At 40.7% G+C, this 20,771-nt stretch overlaps 1 protein-coding gene across 9 annotated transcripts in view; it reads left to right on the top strand.

Annotated features, from left to right (window-relative positions):
• larp1 (La ribonucleoprotein 1, translational regulator) overlaps positions 1 to 20,469 on the top strand; it is a 53,671-nt gene extending 33,202 nt beyond the window's left edge. For 5 of the 9 annotated variants that reach the window (XM_040149771.1, XM_040149765.1, XM_040149772.1 and 2 more), the window contains 17 exons: positions 164 to 314; positions 2,459 to 2,593; positions 4,493 to 4,645; positions 6,895 to 7,057; positions 8,762 to 8,906; positions 9,896 to 10,070; positions 10,448 to 10,626; positions 11,652 to 11,774; positions 12,279 to 12,605; positions 14,787 to 14,910; positions 16,380 to 16,585; positions 16,715 to 16,821; positions 17,568 to 17,725; positions 17,892 to 18,036; positions 18,924 to 19,033; positions 19,214 to 19,341; positions 19,926 to 20,469. In XM_040149771.1, the coding sequence (XP_040005705.1) occupies positions 164 to 314; positions 2,459 to 2,593; positions 4,493 to 4,645; positions 6,895 to 7,057; positions 8,762 to 8,906; positions 9,896 to 10,070; positions 10,448 to 10,626; positions 11,652 to 11,774; positions 12,279 to 12,605; positions 14,787 to 14,910; positions 16,380 to 16,585; positions 16,715 to 16,821; positions 17,568 to 17,725; positions 17,892 to 18,036; positions 18,924 to 19,033; positions 19,214 to 19,341; positions 19,926 to 20,150 (2,754 nt within the window). In that variant the 3' untranslated portion in view covers positions 20,151 to 20,469. The remainder of the gene's footprint in view (positions 1 to 163; positions 315 to 2,458; positions 2,594 to 4,492; positions 4,646 to 6,894; positions 7,058 to 8,761; positions 8,907 to 9,895; positions 10,071 to 10,447; positions 10,627 to 11,651; positions 11,775 to 12,278; positions 12,606 to 14,786; positions 14,911 to 16,379; positions 16,586 to 16,714; positions 16,822 to 17,567; positions 17,726 to 17,891; positions 18,037 to 18,923; positions 19,034 to 19,213; positions 19,342 to 19,925) is intronic. The other 4 variants (XM_040149770.1, XM_040149768.1, XM_040149766.1 and 1 more) reach the window with 4 other exon arrangements.
• Positions 20,470 to 20,771: the final 302 nt, after the last annotated feature.

Below are 20,771 nucleotides of genomic sequence, written 5' to 3'. Positions count from 1 at the left end.
CAGTTTAATTTCCTGTAAAAACGTGTTTCACAGACTAGTTTTGTGAGACGTTAATAACATGAAGTACCCTATAGTTCTTATGATGATGTCTCCTTTGAGGGACTTAGCTGTTTCTCCAGCTCTTTTCTAAATGTATATCTATATGAACCTGTTTTGTTTCCAGGCCCCCAAGAGGACGACAGCCAAGAAGGAGTCAAAGGAGAAGAGAGAGAGCAATGAGGAGAGCAAGGAGAACCTGAAGGCCAAGTCAGACGACTCCGGAGAAGAGAAGAATGGCGACGACGACTCCCAGAAGAACGGACCGAAGAAAAAAGGTGAAGCTGATCGCACATGCTGTGTTTTAACATGCTGAAAAGCAAAATGATAAAATACTCAACATAACATTAATGGTAGCATCCAAACAGGCTCATATTTTTTATATTAAACCTCAGCATGTTAAAATCAGTCGCTAGCTAACATGCTAAGTGTTAAAACACAGCTGAAGTTAAGCACACTTCCGGGTGGCCTTGATTTGTCATAAAATGGCCACCATACAGAGGATTTTTGATTGAGGTAACAAAACCCGTGTTTGCCCCACAAGTGGAAGGATCTTTAACTAGCAAATCTCTGTACATTTCATCCATAAAACAAGTTTTTCTGGCGAGCAGTACAGCCCAAACCACAAAAGCATATACTTAGTCTTGTTCAGTCATTCTGGACCATGTCTGTATTTGTACATATAATAATTTTGTCCACAATTTTTTGCCTTTTAAAACATTTTATAGTACTTGCTAAAGAGGCTATTGGAATTGGTCAAGAACTTATTTTACCTGTCAACTTAACCGGCTTGTTGGCTCCACAAACACTTTCACTTCTTAGCCATGACTGGGGGTTTTGAGGACTGTGGGGTTTTCCTAGTATTGTTTCCCTCATCATTTTTCTGTGTAGGTTTTCTATAATTAGCTTAGTTAGTCATTAAAAAAAAAAAAAGTCCAAGTTTGTAATTTCTTGCTGATAATGGTATGACCGACCCGAAGTTAATAATCCTGGATTGACATTTAAAATTGGAGATGTTGTCATGGTATCAGTTAAAGTAAGCTGGGAAAAAATAATTTAAAAATCATGAAACCTGTGAAGTAAGGGGATTTTTAAGGGGGAGTAAATGGATATTTTACCCCATTACTCACCCAAATTCTCCAGAGTTTCTCAGCTCATTGTTGATGTCTTCAAAACCAGCTGTCAACTTTGTGGATTTTCAGTTCATCAACAGGAGCAGTATTTTTACATGACTCAGTAACCTCTGTGTCATCTGCAGGTCCATATTTTTTTTTTTTTCTCTCTCTCCTTTATTCTCTACCTCCCTCCCTCTCTCTCAATCGCTCCCTTAACTACTTAGTCAACAGATAGATGCAGGGCCACGTCACTTAAAAGTGGCTGTTGTTTCCTCTTTCCCACTGAACGTGTTATCTGTCAAACGCTGACCCAAACATCCCCACAACACCTCAAAAACCAGATGTTGTTTTAGACAGCAGATCAGTGATGTAGCCTGCTGGCCAACAGAGGAACTGCAGCCTACTTCGTACCATCTCACCAATAAAAGACTTAGCAGTAATGATCACTGTTTTTCATAATCACTCTCACACATTTGCACAACAGCATCTTAACCATCCAGGATACAGAGCTGCTGTTCATTCCCAAAATTAAATCTGACTGGTAAATTGGTGAAAGTAGACAACTGTAATATAGAAATCTAACAGTTGCCATTACATGAAGGCAACCGGCCTCCTTTCGTGCATGTTTTGCATAAATTATTCTAGCCAAACAATCTCACTGTAAGCCTTTGATTCATAATGCCACTTTCTTCACTGGTTGAATGCTGATTTCAGAGCCGTGTGGAGGAATAGTTAGAAGTTAATTTTATGTCTTTACATAATTTATATTTAAACACTGGATATTTGCAGGGGGGGGAATAAAAGTATAAACCAGTGTCTGTTTCTTGAGAGTAATGGTGCAATTTCATCCAGTATTTCTTACCATTTTCTTTCTGTAGTAAAAGGTTGTAAGTCTTCTTTTCTATGGAGCGTGGATAGTTAAGAGTGTCAGTCAAATGCTTCACAGTGGGGGGATTCTTTGAAGCCAGTATTTCATAACGTTTTTTTTTTTTTTTACTTGCAGCCGTAAAGATTTTCATTCGGCAGTTTTTGATATGAGGTACATGGCCTAAAAAAATGCCCAAGGTATACAAAGTTTAAGTGCATTTTGGAAAAAACAAAAACAAAACTATATTCTTGCTGAAAGTTTTGCTAATATATTTCCAATACAAAATTTGGTTTTGAAGGTGCATTAAGAAGTCTCTTCATGAAATGTCAATTTTACGAAAAGATTTAAAATTTTAAAATTGAATAAGGGACTAAACGGATGAATTCAATTCATGCTTTTCCTCTTTAACTGTTTTGCCTCTCACTGTCGTTACAAACAGGAAACAAGCAGAAGTGGGTTCCCCTGATGATCGAGGTGAAGTCTGAGGGTCCCAGGGAGCGCTCGGCCTCCAGGAACAACAGCAGACAGAACGAAAACCCACGCCTCCCTCCCAACGCCAGGAACGACCTCAGAGGTGAGTCTGTGATGTCGTCATGCAGCATTCACATCACCGTGAGGCAGCATGTTTTCCAGGTTACGTACTGTACGTAGTGAATGTCAGCTGCCACAGAGTTTGAAGAAAAGCATCTGAAAATTAGTTTGAAATGACGTGAAGAAATCCCAACCAGCTGGTTTTACATGAAGCTTGAAATGCCAGGAGTTATTATTTGCTAGTGCTGCTTGACTTGTGATAGTATAGGACAGCAGATTTTAATTCTCCCGTTTGTCTACATGACTGCATCTGTAGCTGTTGATCTATTGATGCACATTACTGTATTTAGCTGATTGAGGCAGTGTGCATGACTCAGCAGCAGGAGGGGGAGAGATCTGTGTGTGCCTTTGCTAATCTGCTGCTTCTGCTTCAATAGCTTAACCATTTGAGTGTACAGTCCTGGCTGAAATTATTGGCACCCCTGAATTTTAAGTACAGAACTTAGAATATCTTCAGAAATAAATGCAAATTAACCAATTTTGTATAATCATAATATTTAATAAAATGTCTATAGTTACTGAACAGCAAAAAAAATGCTTTCATTAGAGTGAAATAAAAAATATAGATGTAAAAAGTATGTTTGACACAATTATTTGATTTTATTTGGAAACTTTTGATGAATTTAAATGACAAACAAAAACCAAAAAAAAAAGAACCCATGCATAATTTTCAGTTTTCACATGACCTGGTTTTACTTCATAAAAAGGGGCTGAATGTTTTCAGTTTCTTTTTCACAATGGCGAAGACAAGAGATGTGTATGAGAGCATCAGAAATGCTATTATCAAATCACATAATTCCAAAGGCTACAAGGCAATCGCCAAAGACCTTGAGATCCCTGTTTCAACAGTTCATAATGTTATCAAGAAGTGTCACAGTCAAACTATTAAGATGGTCCCAGGACGTGGTGCTAAGAAGAAACTCAGTGAAGTCTGCAAAGGTTGGTGTGGGTTGTGGAAAAACACCACGCAAGACATAAAAAGAGCTTCAGGCTGATCCGGAGCAATCTCCAGTGGTGGTTTCAGCCTGTACCGTACAGCGCACACTAAACCAAGTAGGGCTCCATGTCCGAAGGCCAAGGAGGACACCACTATTGAAAGAGATGCACAAAAGGGCAAGACTAATGTGGCAAAAAACTTTCATAGATAAGCCAAAGTCTCTCGGGAATAATGTTCTATGAACAGACGTGATCAAAGTAGAACTCTCTGAGAATGCAGTGCTTCGGTTTTTTCATAGGCAATGAAATGAAGCTCATAAGGAAAAGAACACCCTACCTACAGTAAAACATGGTGGAGGCCCTATCATGCTGTGGGGCTGCTTTGCTGCCTCTGGTACTGGAGGAATTGAATGTATCAAACGAATGATGAAATCAGAAGATTACCAAGACATTTTAGAGAAAAATGTATAACCCAGTGACAGAAAACTAGGTCTGAGGTGAAGGTCTTGGGCCTTTCTGCGGTACAACGACCCGAAGCACTCATCCAGCAGCACAAAAGAATGGTTGAAAAGGAAAAGATGGCCTGTTTTAAACTGGCCAGCAATGAGTCCTGACCTAAATCCCTTTGAAAACCTTTGGAGAGGTATCTTAAGATATGTAAGATATCTTTGATATCTTACATTCACAGACACACAAAATGTGTTGGCAGACATTTGATTTGTTCTTCTGCATAAGATTTACAAGTTAAAAATAAACTTTCTTCTGACTAAAGTAATGGTAATAATTCTGCAAGACTGTCTGCTGTTACTAAAAGTTCTGTTTTTTTGTTATAAGCTATAAGAATTGACTGGCGTTCACAGCTCCATTTGATACTAGTTTTGATCTACTAGTCCAGTGGGGTGACGTGTTTGTGCGAATATGAAGGTGGTTGTTGGTTTCCCTACAGACTGGCACAGTCAGAAGTACGAGCGGGAGTGGCGTGACGATCACGACGAGGTATCCAGTGTGAAGAGCGAAGGGGCGCCGTTCCGCGGAGGGTTCAGAGGTCGCGGACGTGGAAGAGGAAGAGGCCGGGGACGAGGCAGAGGTGGAGGGAGAGGTATGTTTATTTTTTTCCCTCATAGATAGACACACACAGAAACACATGTAAAACACTAAAAATAAAACTTCATTACCAGTTTTCTGTCCTCAAAATTGTTTAAAAATAGAACTTTCTTTTCTTGGCCTATCTTTTGTCATCTTCATCTTCTTTTTTTTTTTTTTTTTTTTCATTGCGTGAAACAGTATTTGCACAGAAAAGCGCTGGTGAACATTTCACCACTCTACTTTTTGTGTGTCTGTCACCACTGGAAATGCCTTGAATTACGAGCCCAGCTACTTACCAGTACCACAAATGTACAAGAAGGTGTCTCTGTGATGTCAGTACTCAAACATTAACATGACATCAGTATATACATCATATACATACAGTGTACTATGGACCCATTACCACAAGGTCAGTCCTTCTACACTGAGTTAAACCAAAACTTGTCTTACTTCAACTTGAGGTATTGTATCAGTCAGATCTAACCTGCAGACGTGCTGTAGAAGTGATGAGCTCCTCATGTCTCTTCTCTGACTAAACATCACTGGAGACAACTTTCACAACTCTGATCTCAGCATTGAAGTGCAAACACAAGACAAAAATCACTTGAACCTTTATGCTGTATTAAGGTAAAGCTATATAAGTGCTAAAAACACTGATGATGATAGAAGTATTTCCTTGATAAGAAAATTAGAAACTTCTGTATACTGTCGGTAAGTTGTCCCTTTGCAGTCCTTTAGAAACACCAACACTCCTCCCAGAATAGGCATGGCAGGGTTGGTTGAGTAGCTACACACACCACATGTTATTGTTTTGGTCCCAAAAGTCAGGTAGTTGGACGGGAGAGACGGGCGCTCTCTTTGAGGAAACTTGAAGTGTCCTCACCGAAAGCAGCAACTCAACATTTACAGCAACCCAAAATGTAAAGAGCTGTTGTGGGTAAAAGGGGTAAGATGACATCAGTGGTGGGGCGATGCCGTTTGAACACACAGTGGGTGAGACAATCCCAAACGAGGCTTGAATACTACTGATTATCCAAGTTTTTGGACTGTGTACAGACATAAGAATGGTATTGATCTTCTCATCTAACTTTCTGCAAAAAAAAAAAAAAGAAAATTAGCTTATTTCCCAAAATGTCAAACTACTCATTTATTAATGTCTATCCTATTATTGTTACAAAGTAGAAAGGTTTGACTTTGCCCGTCATGATCAAGCATGTTTAACAAAATAGTGTCCGGCCAGTCCGGCAGAACTGTGACTTTCCGTGTCCTTCGTAGTTTTTGTTGTGTTTGAGTTGATTCTGACCCAAACTCGTTGGTTGGTGACCCTGATCAAGTCTCACTGAGGCTACAGCAAAAAACAAAAATGTGCAATAACAACCAAAGAGTGTTGGAATGAGGAAAGGCCTTGGATTCAGCAGGAGAAGCAGGTTTCCCCGAAGTCCTGTTGGTTTTGGCAGGATTCTCCCTCTTTCCTCCCTGTTGTCCACGCTTTTCATACACATTGCCTTCCCTTACTCTTTCCCCTTCTCTCCCTCTTCTTTGACTCACTCTCTCTTTGTTTTCCATCTCCTCTTTCCTCACTCGCCTCCCCGGACTGAGGTAGAGAAAACACTGGTACCTTTCAAACTGTGTAAGAGGGAAGAAAAGTGAGAGAGAAAACAAAGATTACAAACAACCGGGAGGAAGAAATGAGAAGTGATTGTCTTGAGGACACGTTGTTGGCTTTCAGCAGCACCGAAGAGACGGTCAGAGTTAATGCTGAGCAGATGAACTTTGTGTCTTTGTGAATTTACTCGGCTTGTGTGTGTTTGTGTGTGTGTGGGTGGGTGCGTGTGCTACATACTCGGTACACTCACACAAACAAATATTCAGTATTTTTTAGGTTGACTACATTCACACTCTTCATTTTCATGACTACATTTTAAGACATTATTTATGTTTTTCTTATTAATGTCTTGAATAGCTTCTTGGAACAGGAGACACCGTACAGGAGACCCATTGAATTAAATATTTTCATACTCAGTGAATCTTTTTTTTTTTAAATTTTTTTTATTAACATACATTTTTAAAATATTCCAATAAAGGAGCAACCTGATTAGTTCTTTTAGTTTGTGGCATCTTCACTTGAATAGACAATCAATGAAGCGTGAGAGTTAAATATTTTGTAGAAAATTAATAAGGTTTGAAGTGATCTAAACCTCACTGAGAAATCTCAGAAAATCTCTGCCTGTCCATCTACCTGACTGTGTCTGTCCTGTCAAGGCCACTATGACTACCACTACGGCTACAAGTCCTACGATATGAAAGACGGATCCTACGGCCAGAAGTTCAGCAACTCAGTGACCTACTACTACGACAACATGAGCAGCAATGACCTTTACTCCGTTGATCAAGACCTGCTGAAGGACTACATCAAGAGGCAGATGTAAGTTTAGCTCCTGTCTCACAGTAGTGAGACAAAGACAACACCTAGACACTGTAAAAAATTTTAGTGTTTCAGCTGTATTGAAGGTTCGTAGTCAGATCTAACCTCCAGACGTGCTGCAGATGTGATGAGCTCCTCATGTCTCTTCTCTGACTACATATCAATGGAGAAGGCTTTAACAACTCTGATCTCAGCATTGAAACAAAAAAAGGACACAATAATAAACTTGCTCAGCGTTAGACATTTGCCTGATAATTTTGTGTTTTGATCTGTCCAATGCACTGAGACGGTAAATCTTGACTCCGATGATTTAACACATCAGAGTCTGTTTACTGGTCCTGGGAAGCAGTACTTTAAATGTGAAAAAAAAAAGTGTTTTGTGGCTCCAGAAGGAGCTACATGAAATCTCAAATCCCAATTTGCGTTGTGGGTTTGATTCTTCTTTTTTAACTGCTCAGCATGAGTAGGACAATGTTGTAGGAGCACCATGTTAAATTGATGGAGTACTCTTTTATACATACTCTTTATTCCAGTATTTATTTTATTGAAAGGGTGAGTGGAAACGGATAATAATCTGATCATATTTGTTCCGCTTCAAATTGGCTCAAATTGGATTCTCTATATTAATTCTGGTTCTTATTGCATCCTGGATTAGTTTTTTGTTACATTATCGGAGCAAGAAAAGAAACCAAAATGTGATAAAAGCAAAAACCAACTTTCTATTCAGGATCTATGCTACAATTAACAGTTGTAAACTATGAGGTAGTTTATGATTCTTATAATTAAAAGGTTAAATAAATTAAAATATTTATCTACTTTGGTAGAGAAGCCACAGTTTGCTTGACAGGCCGTAAATCAAATTTCTGATCAGGTGACGCCGCCACGGTTTAACTCCTAACAGGGGAGGGGGGGCCTTTGTTGCATGTCATATCCCTCTCTTATTTCCTATCTGTATCTGCTGCCGCTATCAAATAAAGGCAAACATGCCCGAAAAGTTAAGGCCAGTCTGACAGAGTTGAAGATTTCGGGGGTTGTCGTACAACAAAATTGCAAGTTTTCAGTTTTGAAAGTAGTTCACTCTTTCAAGTCACTATTGAATTTATGCTTTATCTGACACTTTTTAAAAACATCTTCTTACATACAAGCACATTTATGGGAAGCCACACAATAAGAATACACCTCTCCCAAATTCTGCCCACAAGACATTTGCATTCAGTCGTTGCCAGATGATGACACAGTGTGTGTGTTGAGACAGTAGTTTTTTGGCACCTAACTGAAGGAGTTGAGCAGCTTCCTTCTCTGCACTCAGTGCCCCCTTCAGTTAAATCTTTATTAAAGTACTCAGAGGCTTTGAAATCCTGTCAAATCTTCTGTTTATGATTGGAAGGTATTTGGTTACACATGACACAATTTAAAACCGGTCTGTGCTTCCAGTGTTTTCACAAAATGTTTTGTGTGTCGGTAATGCAGTTGTGTGCGGGCCCCTCCTGTTCTAATTCTGTCTCTGAGTCATTTAAATAGGGGATTCCCATTTGTCTTAATTGTGTTTGTTTCTCTTAACTTTGTCTTTTCCTCGTGTCTTAGTCCCTCCCATGTTAGACACAAGTGAAAGATGTAAGGAAACAACAAACAGCAGCAGCTGACTTGTCAGTATATACAGGATAATGTTGCCCATGTGTTTTCTCACTCCTCCACCCCCTGTAGTGAGTACTACTTCAGCCTGGACAACCTGGAGCGCGACTTCTTCCTGCGGAGGAAGATGGATCAGGAGGGCTTCCTGCCCATCGGACTCATCGCCAGTTTCCACCGAGTGCAGGCCCTCACCACGGACATCAACCTGATTCTGGAAGTAAGCACATTTCTTTGACTCACCGATTCTCCTGATAAAAGTGACCAGTGAGGCTGCAGATAGATAATGTGAGATGATGAGGATGAGGTGTTTTCAAAGGAACAGTGTCTAGGATTTAGTGGCATCTAGTGGTCAGGTTGCAGATTGCAACCAACTGAATACCCCTCCCCTCACCCCTCCCTTTCCAAGCGTGTAGGAGGACTACGGTGGCCTTCGGGTAACGTAAAAATGCGAAAGGCCTTCTCTAGAGCCAGTGTTTTGGTTTGCCCCTTCTGGGCTACTGTAGAAACATGGCGGTGCAAATTGCTGGTCTCCGTGGAAGAGGACACGCTCCCTATGTGGATACGAAGGGCTCATTCTAAGCTAATGAAAAAAATAGAGTACAGTGAAAACATAATTATTAATATTATATAACATTTCTGCCAATAGATCCCCCTGAGTCCTAAGCACTGGTACTTTTAAACAGGGTCAGAACAAATGTTTTAATCAAATCCAATATTTTGTGAAATTGTTGTCTTGTTGTACTGAAGTAATGAGACACAAATCATGTCAACATGGTATGCAATTACAGTACATATAAAAATCTGAGTTTCAGTTACATTTGCAGTTAGAACACTAAGGAAACACGTATATAAAATAACAAACTGCAGAAAAAGAGATTCCAATGCTTTCAGAATGTAAAAGCTAAGCGGTTATAAACATTTGACGGCTTATGTACTAATATTGGTGTTATTAAAATGTAGTCATCTATATCCTAATAATTAAAAATTTCATTTTAAGTAAATCTCTCTCCTTTTAGCTCTTCATAAAAAAATGTCACCTCAAGTAGAAGACAGCTGAGGCACATTTTCTTTGAACACACTGTGAACATTACTGCTCCATGAATGTATCACCTCATGTCCTTGGACATCAGCCAGATCCTTTATGCAGAGATAGAACTGTATTTCTGTTAACGCACCGACTAACCGAGCCACCGTCTCTCCCGTCAGGCTTTGAAGGACAGTAAGGAAGTGGAGCTGATCGACATGAAGATCCGTCGGAAGGTGGACCCCGAGAAGTGGCCTTTGCCGGGCCTGAGCGTGCCTAACCACACCCACACCGACTTCTCCCAGCTCATCAACTGCCCTGAGTTCGTCCCAAGACAAATGATCGATGAGCCCAGAGGTGAGTACTCTGAGCTTCTGTTAATGAAACTGAACTATGAAAAGGAATCAACTGTAATTTCTCTCGATTATTTACTGTGGTGATTTGCCTTATTTTGTCTTCTTTCAAGATTACAGACACTTATTACCTGAAAAAATGTATGAAACGATGAGATATATTGAAAACACGTCAAAATAATTTTACTGCAGTGACAGATTTTGACTTTTAGGGCTCAGTAAGAGACAAATATAACCTGAAAATTGTAGCTTTTTGCAGACTGACCTGCTCGTTTTGTATCATATTTTGTGATTTCAAATCTCTCAAAAGAAACATAATTTGCACTTTGGTACCGGTAATCATGTAAAATGTTCTCTGTGATCCTCTGTGTTTGCTCCCAGGGTCTCCCAGGGCCTCCACACCAGTGCAACAGACCAAGACTGAACCAGACACCTCCAACCTCAAGACGATGCCTAAGGGCCTCTCTGCCAGCCTTCCTGACCTGGACTCTGAGTCCTGGATCGAGGTCAAGAAGAGGCCCAGACCCTCCCCGGCCAGACCCAAGGTCAGCGCAGAGAAGGTGAAATTCAGGTCGAACCAACCAAGTTTTAAGAAGGATTAGGAAGGCAGTGAAGAAGAACTGTGAGCTGTAGAAGGATCTGAAGTTGTTTTGTAGCTGTTTAGTCCTTGAATGTTCAAATCCATGACAAAGAAATCAATCGATGATCGTTTATAATGTCACTCGCGGACATGATCATTATATATTACATTTTCCATTCAGTGGTTTTTCCATGGACCATGATGCCTTGTGGCCACTTGCCAGCCAGAAGCATAGAAGGAAAACCTACAAACTCCTTAGATTGAATTTGACTGATTTAATAATTGAATTTTGAAATGAAATATTACAAAAGTAAAATAGATTCCCACGTAAAAATACATATCCCCTTATTATTTTCATGATAGAACTTTGTTGAAAAGTTTTTGCCATACAACTAGTGCTGAAACAATTAGTCCCTTAACCAAACACGAACAATTATTATAATCAATTAATTATTAAGTTACTCCTCAAGCAAAAATTCTAAACATTTCTTGGTCCCAGTGTGAGGATTTGCTGCTTTCTGTTTTATAACAGTTTAATGAGAATAGAAATTATGAATTTTGGACTGTTGTTTTGACAAAATAATCAATTTGAATACTTCACCTTGGCCTCTGGAAAAAAGTGGTGCACTATTTTCAGACATTCAGATTAACTGATATTGAAAATGAATCATTTAGTCATTATCTGGGGAAAAAAAAAATTCAGTCATGCTGGCCCGTAGGCTTTGTTTATGGAAAACCAATGATTTTCATCTTCACAGCCACATGCAGCTGTCTGCTTTTAAAATTTCACCTTTTGCCTTAAAGTTGGACGCCTTTTTGTTTAGCGATGTCATGCATTTTTCTGGCACAAGAAAACCACAGTAAAATCAGTTTACCTTCTCCTCATCTCATTCTTAACTTTCCACGTCGGTTTCCATTCCTCCATCCGTTCACTGCTTTCCACATCCGCGTCCACCACCGCCACCTTCCTCCTCCTGTGCGCCCGGTGTTGGTTGACTGATGTAGGCCCCCTCGTTGCAGCAGCAGCAGCAGCAGCAGCAGCAGCAGCAGAGGGAGAAGGACGACTCCATTCGCTCCCCTGTGCCCCAGCCTGGCTCCTCGCCCTCCCCTGCTACCTCAGGAAATAAGGTGTGTTTGAACTGTCTCTTAATTGTTATTGCCCTAAGAACAAAACTTTGGACTGCAAGTATTTGTTCTTTTCTGAGCTGCAACTGATGATTTTCATTTCTCTATTATTTTGACGATTCAATCATTAAGGTTATTAAATGTCATTTCATTGTGATGTTTTAGGATTGCTCATTTAATCTGACCAACCATCAAAAAAACTCAGATATTTAATTAGAAGGATATAAACTACAGAAAAGCTGCAAATCCTCACATCTGAGAAGCTGGAACCAGAGAATATCTGCCAGTTTTACTTGATAAATGACATTAAATGATAAATTGATTATCATAATTGTTGTCCTTTGAATTTTCTTAAGATAAACTAATCGATTAATCAGCTAATTGTTTTTATTTCAATTAAGTAACTGCAAGAAATCAACCATATGGTGATCAATAAGTAAACGCATATAATCAGCCACCACCTTCATATAATTCCTTTTTATTTGTTTTGATTTGAACTCTGATCAGGATGGAGCAGAGCAGGACGAACCAGAGGAGCTGGACTTCATGTTCGATGAGGAGATGGAGCAGATGGACGGACGGCGTAACACCTTCACCGACTGGTCGGATGAGGACTCGGACGGTGAGATCGACGACCACGACGTCAACAAGATCCTGATTGTGACGCAGACGCCGCCCTACCTGCGGAAGCACCCGGGGGGCGACCGCACGGGACACCACACATCGCGCGCCAAGCTGACCAGCGAGCTGGTCAAGGTGATCAACGACGGGCTCTTCTACTACGAGCAGGACCTGTGGGACGACACGTACGAGCCCGAGTATGCCACCATCAAGGTGAGGCCGTTTGTCATGGCTGACGTCGAAGCTGTTCTTATGTGGCCATGATTCTGCCTTTGCTGCTGTGTGTGTGTTACGTGAAGAGACCTGCCAATAAAGCAACCGCACTCTCCAACTGTTGTAAGAATGAGAAAGAAGAAAAGGGACTCGTGTTTCCAAAATGTTTCTGAAATCATAATCATGTGAGCCTGCAGTTCAAAATAAGACTAGGAAGTCTGTTGCTAAATGTTTTTTGGCCGACATGCAGCTTGTATTTGAACCCTTCAGTAAGAATTTGTCAGCCTTTTCAACATATAAATCTTCTATAATCCCAATGTAATAATAATAATCCTAATTTTGTCACCAGGGACAGTTTGAATGGGGCAAGACAAACAGCTGCCTATATTAATGTTAGAAGAGACGCCTCAATTTTGTGTGTGTGTGTGTGTGTGTGTGTGTGTGTGTGTGTGTGTGTGTGTGTGTGTGTGTGTGTGTGTGTGTGTGTGTGTGTGTGTGTGTGTGTGTGTGTGTGTGTGTGTGTGTGTGTGTGTGTGTGAGATATCAGAGTTAAACATGGACGAGGTTCATTGTTTTTGGTTTGTAATTATTCTCTCCAAAAAATATAAAATAATCCTTTTTTCTCTTGAAAGGAAACGATCGGTTTGAACCAATTTTCAACTGGATTTTATGTCATCACCCAATCAAAAGTTATGAGTTTAGTTTCAAGTAGATACTGATCACCACATTTACAGTAAATGCTACTTGGAATAGAGAGTAAAGAGCCAAAATAGGGAGAAAGCACAAATGAGCTGCTGATTAGGCAACAGAGTCCCTCTAAGTTATATGTTTAGTTAATAGTTTAAAAGAAACAAACAATAGTTTAAGTACAATGTGTTTGTCCTGAAATTGTTATTTTTAAATAAAATTTTCCCTTTTTTTTTTTTTTTTTTTTTTTTTTTAAATAATAAAAATAAACCCGGACAATTTCTAAAAAAATTTTTTTTTTTTTTTTTTTGGTGTGAAAAAGAAAAGAGCCCTCGACCATAGATAAAAACAAGGACTCAACCAGAATGTCTGCGAGTATCAGTCAGATTTTTAGAGTCGAATAACGCAACCCGTAGTGAAGCGTAACTCAAGGCGGGCTCTTCTGACAGCTTCCACGTTACGTCATTGTCATTTTGCTGGTGTTTCTGCCCAAGGCCAGATGATGAGTCCATTTATTCTTCTTCAGTTAGAGCTGTTTCTGGACATGGAAACCCAACACAGAGCAGAAAGTTTTTTTTTTTTTTTTTTTTTTTGTTGTCACTGTTGCCCATTGTAGCATTGTTGAACTCTTTGTGGGACCTTCACGTGCCCACCGGCACACATCCAGCGGCGTGTGGAACAGAGGACGCTTGTTTATAAATAAACCCCACATACAAGGCCTCAGCCTGAGGGGTTGAAGTGATAGGCTGCAGGGGGAGACAAAGATGGACGCTCGAAGATCTGAGGACACTTGGTGGAATGAGGGGGCGAGTGTGAGTCGCACTTGATCATCTGTTGTTAAATAATCAAAAGCTTGGGGACTGGTACATAAGGCTTGTTGTGTGTTTGTGGTATGATTTTCAAATGAGCTGTTGTTGCAGTAGGAACAGTAACTGTTGTGTTATTAGGAGGCCTTTACTTGTGGAAAATTCAGGGTTTGTGTTGATGTGCCCCAGCTGCTTGGTGTACTCGCGTCAGAACAGTAAGAGACATCAAACATGACGCTGAAAAGAGTTTTTTTGGCAACCATGTTTTGTTGCTGCATTTCAATCTCAAGGCTGCTGCAGATAAGGTCTGTTGATGATCCATTTGTTAACATTTCCTTTCATGTCCCAGGGTTATTTTTCTGTTGGGGTTTTTTTTTTTTTTTTTTTAATCTTTATGTATTTTGGTAAAGCTCTAGAGTTTCCCTGCAGTGTGTAATTGTTTTTATTGAAATTTTTGTTTCAGAGATAAGCTAAATTCTATAGGAAGGTTCTCCCAACATTTGGCACAATTCACCATGTATGTAAAATACCAACAAACCCTTCAAAACCCCTCCTTGCAAAAGTATTTTTTTTATTTAGCCAAAATAGACTCACAATCTACAAATCTTTACCTAGTAGAGCTGTAGAAAGAGGAAGGTGTCTTCCCACCTGTCATCACATTAACACTAGATCTTTCTCCCTTTTACAGCAAGAGGTGGAGAACTTCAAGAAGGTCCACCTGATCAGCCGCGAACAGTTTGACTGCCTGACCCCCGAACCCCCTGTCGACCCCAACCAGGAAGTCCCCCCGGGCCCCCCGCGGCCCCAGCAGAGTAAGGAAACGCACAAAAGTGCACAAATTCAGGCATTTACCTAATCGACTTTTTGTCTTTACTTGGAATACATTGACAAGGTGAATCCAAGTTAAAACTAGAAGTTGTGGATTGATTTTCAACGATTGGGGCACATACTTTGTCTTAGAGAAGGGGTTCCTAGCCTCGGGAGCTGGACACACCTAAGAGACACAAAGATTAACCTGAGATGTCACAAAATGAAATGTTCACTTTACTTCTCACACGCCTAAACACCTCCCAGCACCACACGTCACTGCAAAAACTGATGGGCCTTAAATAGTCTTAAGACAACCCTTTTCTAAAATCTTTTTGTGGAAAAGAAGTTTGAAAGATATTAAACACTTTCAGACTAGTCCTTTAGAAACAGTATTAGTCTAAAGACAACATGGTCCTCAATCTTGAGGCATTTTCTCTAGTAAAGCTGAACCATGAAATAGTTTTTATTAAAGAAAAACAGTAAATCCAGCTTCGGTGCCGCTTGTCTATCAGTCACATACTCGCACTCTACGCTACCGATCATGCAGTGAGTCTTGACGGCTTGGCCAGTGATTCAGTCCCACTCTGCGGTAAAGACCAGGAGATCAGAAGATGCTGCTGACCTTAATTTTGCTCATAATTTATTTCCCTTTTCGACAGAAAAACAAAGACCATCGGAAATGCCTCCAGGCCAAACTTGGTGTCTTATACACTTTAACTACCTTTAACTAACTCACTGTAAATGGTTTTTAAGCAACTCCCTAGCCATGCAAACATTAAGGCTGCAAACAACTCATGATGCAACACACTCTGGAGCCAGTGATACTCTTTATTAAAAAAACAACTTGTGAATACCTAATCTTCTGGACTTTGAATATAATACAGCCCCACTTTTTCAAACATAAATTCCAGAAAAAAATTGGCTCAACACCATATGTAGGTTGTCAGTTTGCTGTTTTTCTTCTGATAACTCCTCCTAGATTTCAAAAGTTGCTCCCATTCGTGATGAAAAGGGTCTTGTTTTTCATTCTAACTGGCATGAAAAGGACCTTTTATGAAGTCCGTAAATCCGTGTAGATTAAATTTGCCGACACCCTGCTCCTTCATCTGTCATTGTGTTGAATTGGTAAAAACTGTCGTTTTACTGCCCGCTCACCATCAATCATAAACCCTGCAACTCTGAGTGTTCACACTGAGAAATAAATGAAGCTATTAGATCACCGATGTTGGGGCATTAGATTATCTCTTAATGACTTAAAAGAGTTTTGTTTCAGGATAGCTAGGATAAAAGTCAATCATATTGAGTTACTCTTAAAGTCTTAGGACTGTTGGTTTGAAAATAGTCCAGTTTGAGGAGTGGTGAAACATGTGAACAGTTCTGGAGAAGCTTTTACCCTGTTGGAAGTCGTTTCTGTCTTTTAATTATTTACCTTCTGCTCCTCTGTGACCCATCTCTTCCCTCACGTCCTCAGTTCCCACAGACGCTTTGGCAAACAAACTCTTCGGTGCCCCTGAGCCCTCCTCAACAGCTCGCTCGCTCCCGACTACCGTGCCTGACTCGCCCAACTACCGCAGTGCCCGGACGCCCCGCACGCCTCGCACCCCTCACCGGAAGGATCCGGCCATGACGCCGCGCTTCTACCCAGTGGTTAAAGAAAGTCGGCCTGTCGACGCCAAGGTAAGAGATGGCTGACGAGTGGGGGTGAAGTCAGACTTGTTAAGGTTTTAACTAAATATTAGTAGCCAGTTATTGACAGTTCAGTTACTTTCAGCCCACCTTTACAAAATGTTCTCTGTAACTTTTCAGACGCCTAGGAAGAGGAAGACCCGACACAGCTCCAACCCGCCCATGGAGTGCCACGTTGGCTGGGTGATGGACTCCAGAGAGCATCGCTCACGTACCGCCTCCGTCAGGTGAACTGACTGCTCCGGACTGTAATGTTTGTCTTAAAACCTTGTGAACAGCACCAAAACTGATTTTAGTTGTAAAACATAAGATTTCACCTTTTGGCCAGGATATATTTTGATTATTTTTGGACATAAGACAAATAGAAAAATTGCAGTCATTAAATGTACCAGTCATGGATTTTAAAGGGAAATGATGAAGCATAATTAGTGTTGGAAATAAAGGTGATGGCCAGCAATGGTGAGCAATTCACCAGTATCGGTTGGGCGGTAATTGGTTTATTGGTTGTTGTTTTTTTGTTTGTTTTTTAGAGCCAGACATTACTAAACATTTTAAACCTAACAGTAAAACACCTTAATTATTTCTTAATGGGTCTGCACATCCCTTTAAAACAAACGCAGGGCCTAAATCTCAGAATTTAAAGTAACAAACTTCCTACTTTGCAAGGTTAGGGAAGAAGTAAAATAGCTTAAATTGATTAAATGTGTAGGAGCAGACACTTCAAAAGCAACATTTAAGGCTTTACTGTGGTCTTTTAAGGATAACATTAAGTTTCTGTAACAGTTAAAGTTGCCTATATTATGTCCATCCCACCCTAATGTCAGGCTTTTTAAACCATAAAGTGAAGGGCTTCTTTTCCTTTGTATAAAAGCATAAAATGATCTCAAAGTCAGGACTAACTTTACTAATGAAGTCGTTCTAATATTTGATGCGGTTGGACTCACTCTCTGTTCTCCACCTCTCTCCCTCTCAGCTCTAACGCCAGCCCATCAGAGGGCACCCCTGCCCTGGGTAACATTGGCTGCACGCCTCAGTCCCTCCCCAAGTTCCAGCACCCATCACACGAGCTGCTTAAGGAGAACGGCTTCACGCAACACGTTTACCACAAGTACCGCCGGCGCTGCCTAAATGGTACACACGTATTCCTCTTTCTCTTCTATTTTATTGTTTATTCTGTCTTCAAACATCAGAAAAATCCTGTCGTGGATCTTGCCTTCTTCCGTTGGAAATAAAATTTACCTTTCTATTTTTTAAATAACCCTGTCCATTTTATCTGTCTCCTCTCGACCGATCACAGAGCGAAAGCGGCTGGGAATCGGCCAATCGCAGGAGATGAACACACTCTTCCGTTTCTGGTCATTTTTCCTGCGGGATCACTTCAACAGGAAGATGTACGAAGAGTTCAGACAGCTGGTGGTCGAGGACGGTAAAGAAGGATACAGGTAAGAGTCCTGACCAGTGACGGATGGATGCTTTTTTTTTTTTTTTTTGTTGCTTTTTTAAATTTTTTTTTTAAAGCAGGTGTATATACAGTATCTTTAATAAGACAAAAACTCACTACCCAAACCTTATCCTGAGAATGCTTGTTCATAGGATTTTGTATTTACCAGGGTGAGTATGGAGGAACAACACGTGACCTCTGTCTTAAAATCAATGTTTACAGTGAGTTTAAGATGGGCGGATTGATTGGACCAGACTTAGTGAGCAATAAAAGCAAAGAAAACTAAATTAAACTGGTACAGATTCACCCACAACCATTTTTCCAAATGACTTGTTCCTGCACAACTTTATTGTAGTCATGTTGATTCTAATTTGAGCTCAGATTACTGTTGCTGATGTTTTTTTGTGTCTCAGTCATGATGTGAAGATCAGGGTTAAAGATGCTTTCAGGATCACTTGGACTGATACTTATTCTGCACATTTTTACAGAAAACTCTTGCACAGGAACCATCATTTCCTCATTACTACCACTCATTTTAAAAGCGGCGATAACCTGCCTTAGGCCTGTGTGGTGCAGACTAAGCCGCAGTGTTTATTTGGCATTTACTTGGTTGCTTTGTCTATTTTATGATCGTCAAACTTTAAAAGACCACCAGTTGAGTCATTTGTAATGAATATCACTTCATATAAGCCATGTCCGAATCCACCCAAACACGTTGTTTTCCATTGTTTTGTTCTCTTGAACTGTCTCCTTCATGTTGTGTGTGTGTGTGTGTGTGTGTGTGTGTGTGTGTGTGTGTGTGTGTGTGTACGTGTGTGTGTGTGTACGTGTGTGTGTGTGTGTGTGTGTGTGTGTGTGTGTGTGTGTGTGTGTGTGTACGTGTCGCAGGTATGGTTTGGAGTGCCTCTTCAGGTACTACAGCTATGGTCTAGAGAAGAAGTTTAGGCCAGACATCTTTAGGGACTTCCAGGAGGAGACTGTCAAAGACTATGAGGCTGGTGAGTTAACCTGACAAAAACAGCACACGGTGTACAGAGATCAGAGAAGACAAAACCTTTTCTTAATAAAACAGAGGTCTGTCATACTTTTGACTTCAAAGTTTCTGGTTGAGGTTTTGTCTTTTATGGAAAAGGGTTCACTCTCACCCCCATCTAATTGCATCTGTTTCGTGTTCACAGGCCAACTTTATGGACTGGAGAAGTTCTGGGCCTTCCTTAAATACTCTAAAGCCAAGACCTTGGAGATCGATCCCAAGCTGCAGGACTATCTGAGCAAGTTTAAACGTCTGGAAGATTTCAGGATTGATGTAAGTAGAATATTTTTATAAAGGCTGACTGGTAGGGCTCTTGGACCCTGAAAAGATACATCAGTTCACCGAGTGTTTAGCTTAAACTCATGCCACATAGTGCCCCAATAGTTTGGAAAAGAAATGGCAACGTCACTTTCTACAGTTTGTATTGGGGTGCCTGAAGTGGCCACCACTGCTTCGTTATCATCTGTCAGTTTTGGCATTCTGTACCTTTTTTTTATCCCAAGTAAACTCACTTAAAATATGAGGGTTTCTTTCTGAAAAAAATGTCCACCTTTACAGTTTAAAAAAAAAAAAAAAAAAAAGTGGCACCTCATATTTGAAAATAAGATTGAATTTTATTAATGACAACGCTAATAAAAAATATATATACCCTGGGGTCGTCACTGCCCATCAGTCACTTTATGTCCTGACTGGATCATGTGACCTCTGAGACTGATATATCCAATTTGTTTCATACATGTTCAATAAAAGAACAAGTAGCTGCTTCCATGCACTTGGCAACGCAGATAGAATGATCAAATTTACATTACGATTTGACACAAGTGATCCTCCATTTAATCTCTTATGTCTGGATTTAGCCGCCTATGGAGGAAGGACGCCGCAGAAGACACTCATCCAGCGGGGACGGTCGCCGCCGGCACACCTCGCAGCCCTCCAGCCGGCCCCACAGCCAGGCCAGCTCAGGCCCTAGCCCCGCCCCCACTGCCCAGGGCCCCGCAGCCAAGGATGATGCCAAACCCACCAGCCAGAAAGTCCCCGCCCCCACTGCTGAGCCTGCGCCAATTGCCAAGACACTGAAGTAACCCCACAAACACACCGGCACGCACAGATCAACTCAACCACGTCTGCAAGACGCCGGTTCTCTCTGCGCCACAGGAGGGGGGAGGGGGCGTCCAGCTTTTCATTCAAGCATGAGAATAATTTTTTTTTCCTATTACAATTTTTGATTGAAAAAATAAGGAAGAAATAAATAAAATGCTTTATTCATTAGTTTTAAGTTTTTGAGGAAAAATTACCTTTTGCCTCATTCGATCTTTTTAAGGCAAAGAATTTTTTTTTTTAATTTATATTTTAATTTTATATGCCATTGCCACTCCACGCAGTGGATGGTTTTAGCGGTGATTGGATATTTTTTTTTTTTTTTTTTTTTTTCTCTTCATGTTGACCCCTCCCCCCTCCCCCTGCTTTGATCATCACTGTCCCGCTGGCTGAAAGATACTTGATTCCTTGCCCAGATCTCAGATTAATGATTATTATTTCTTCGGCATGTGGAGGGATTGGAGACTTGGAAATAGTTTGAACTACACTGAGCATCTGAAAAAGCCCCGCTCGCAGCTAGGTGGAGGCCGTGATGCTCCTGACATCCAACCGGACCAAAGTGGTTTGAACCGAGCGACTGACATTTCCATCCGCAGAGCCCTGAG

Source organism: Xiphias gladius, chromosome 17 (assembly GCF_016859285.1).
Source record: "Xiphias gladius isolate SHS-SW01 ecotype Sanya breed wild chromosome 17, ASM1685928v1, whole genome shotgun sequence".
Classification (NCBI taxonomy): Eukaryota; Metazoa; Chordata; class Actinopteri; order Istiophoriformes; family Xiphiidae; genus Xiphias; species Xiphias gladius.
The sequence above is the reverse complement of the archived record's forward strand: the minus strand, read 5'-3'. Positions and strand labels throughout refer to the sequence as shown.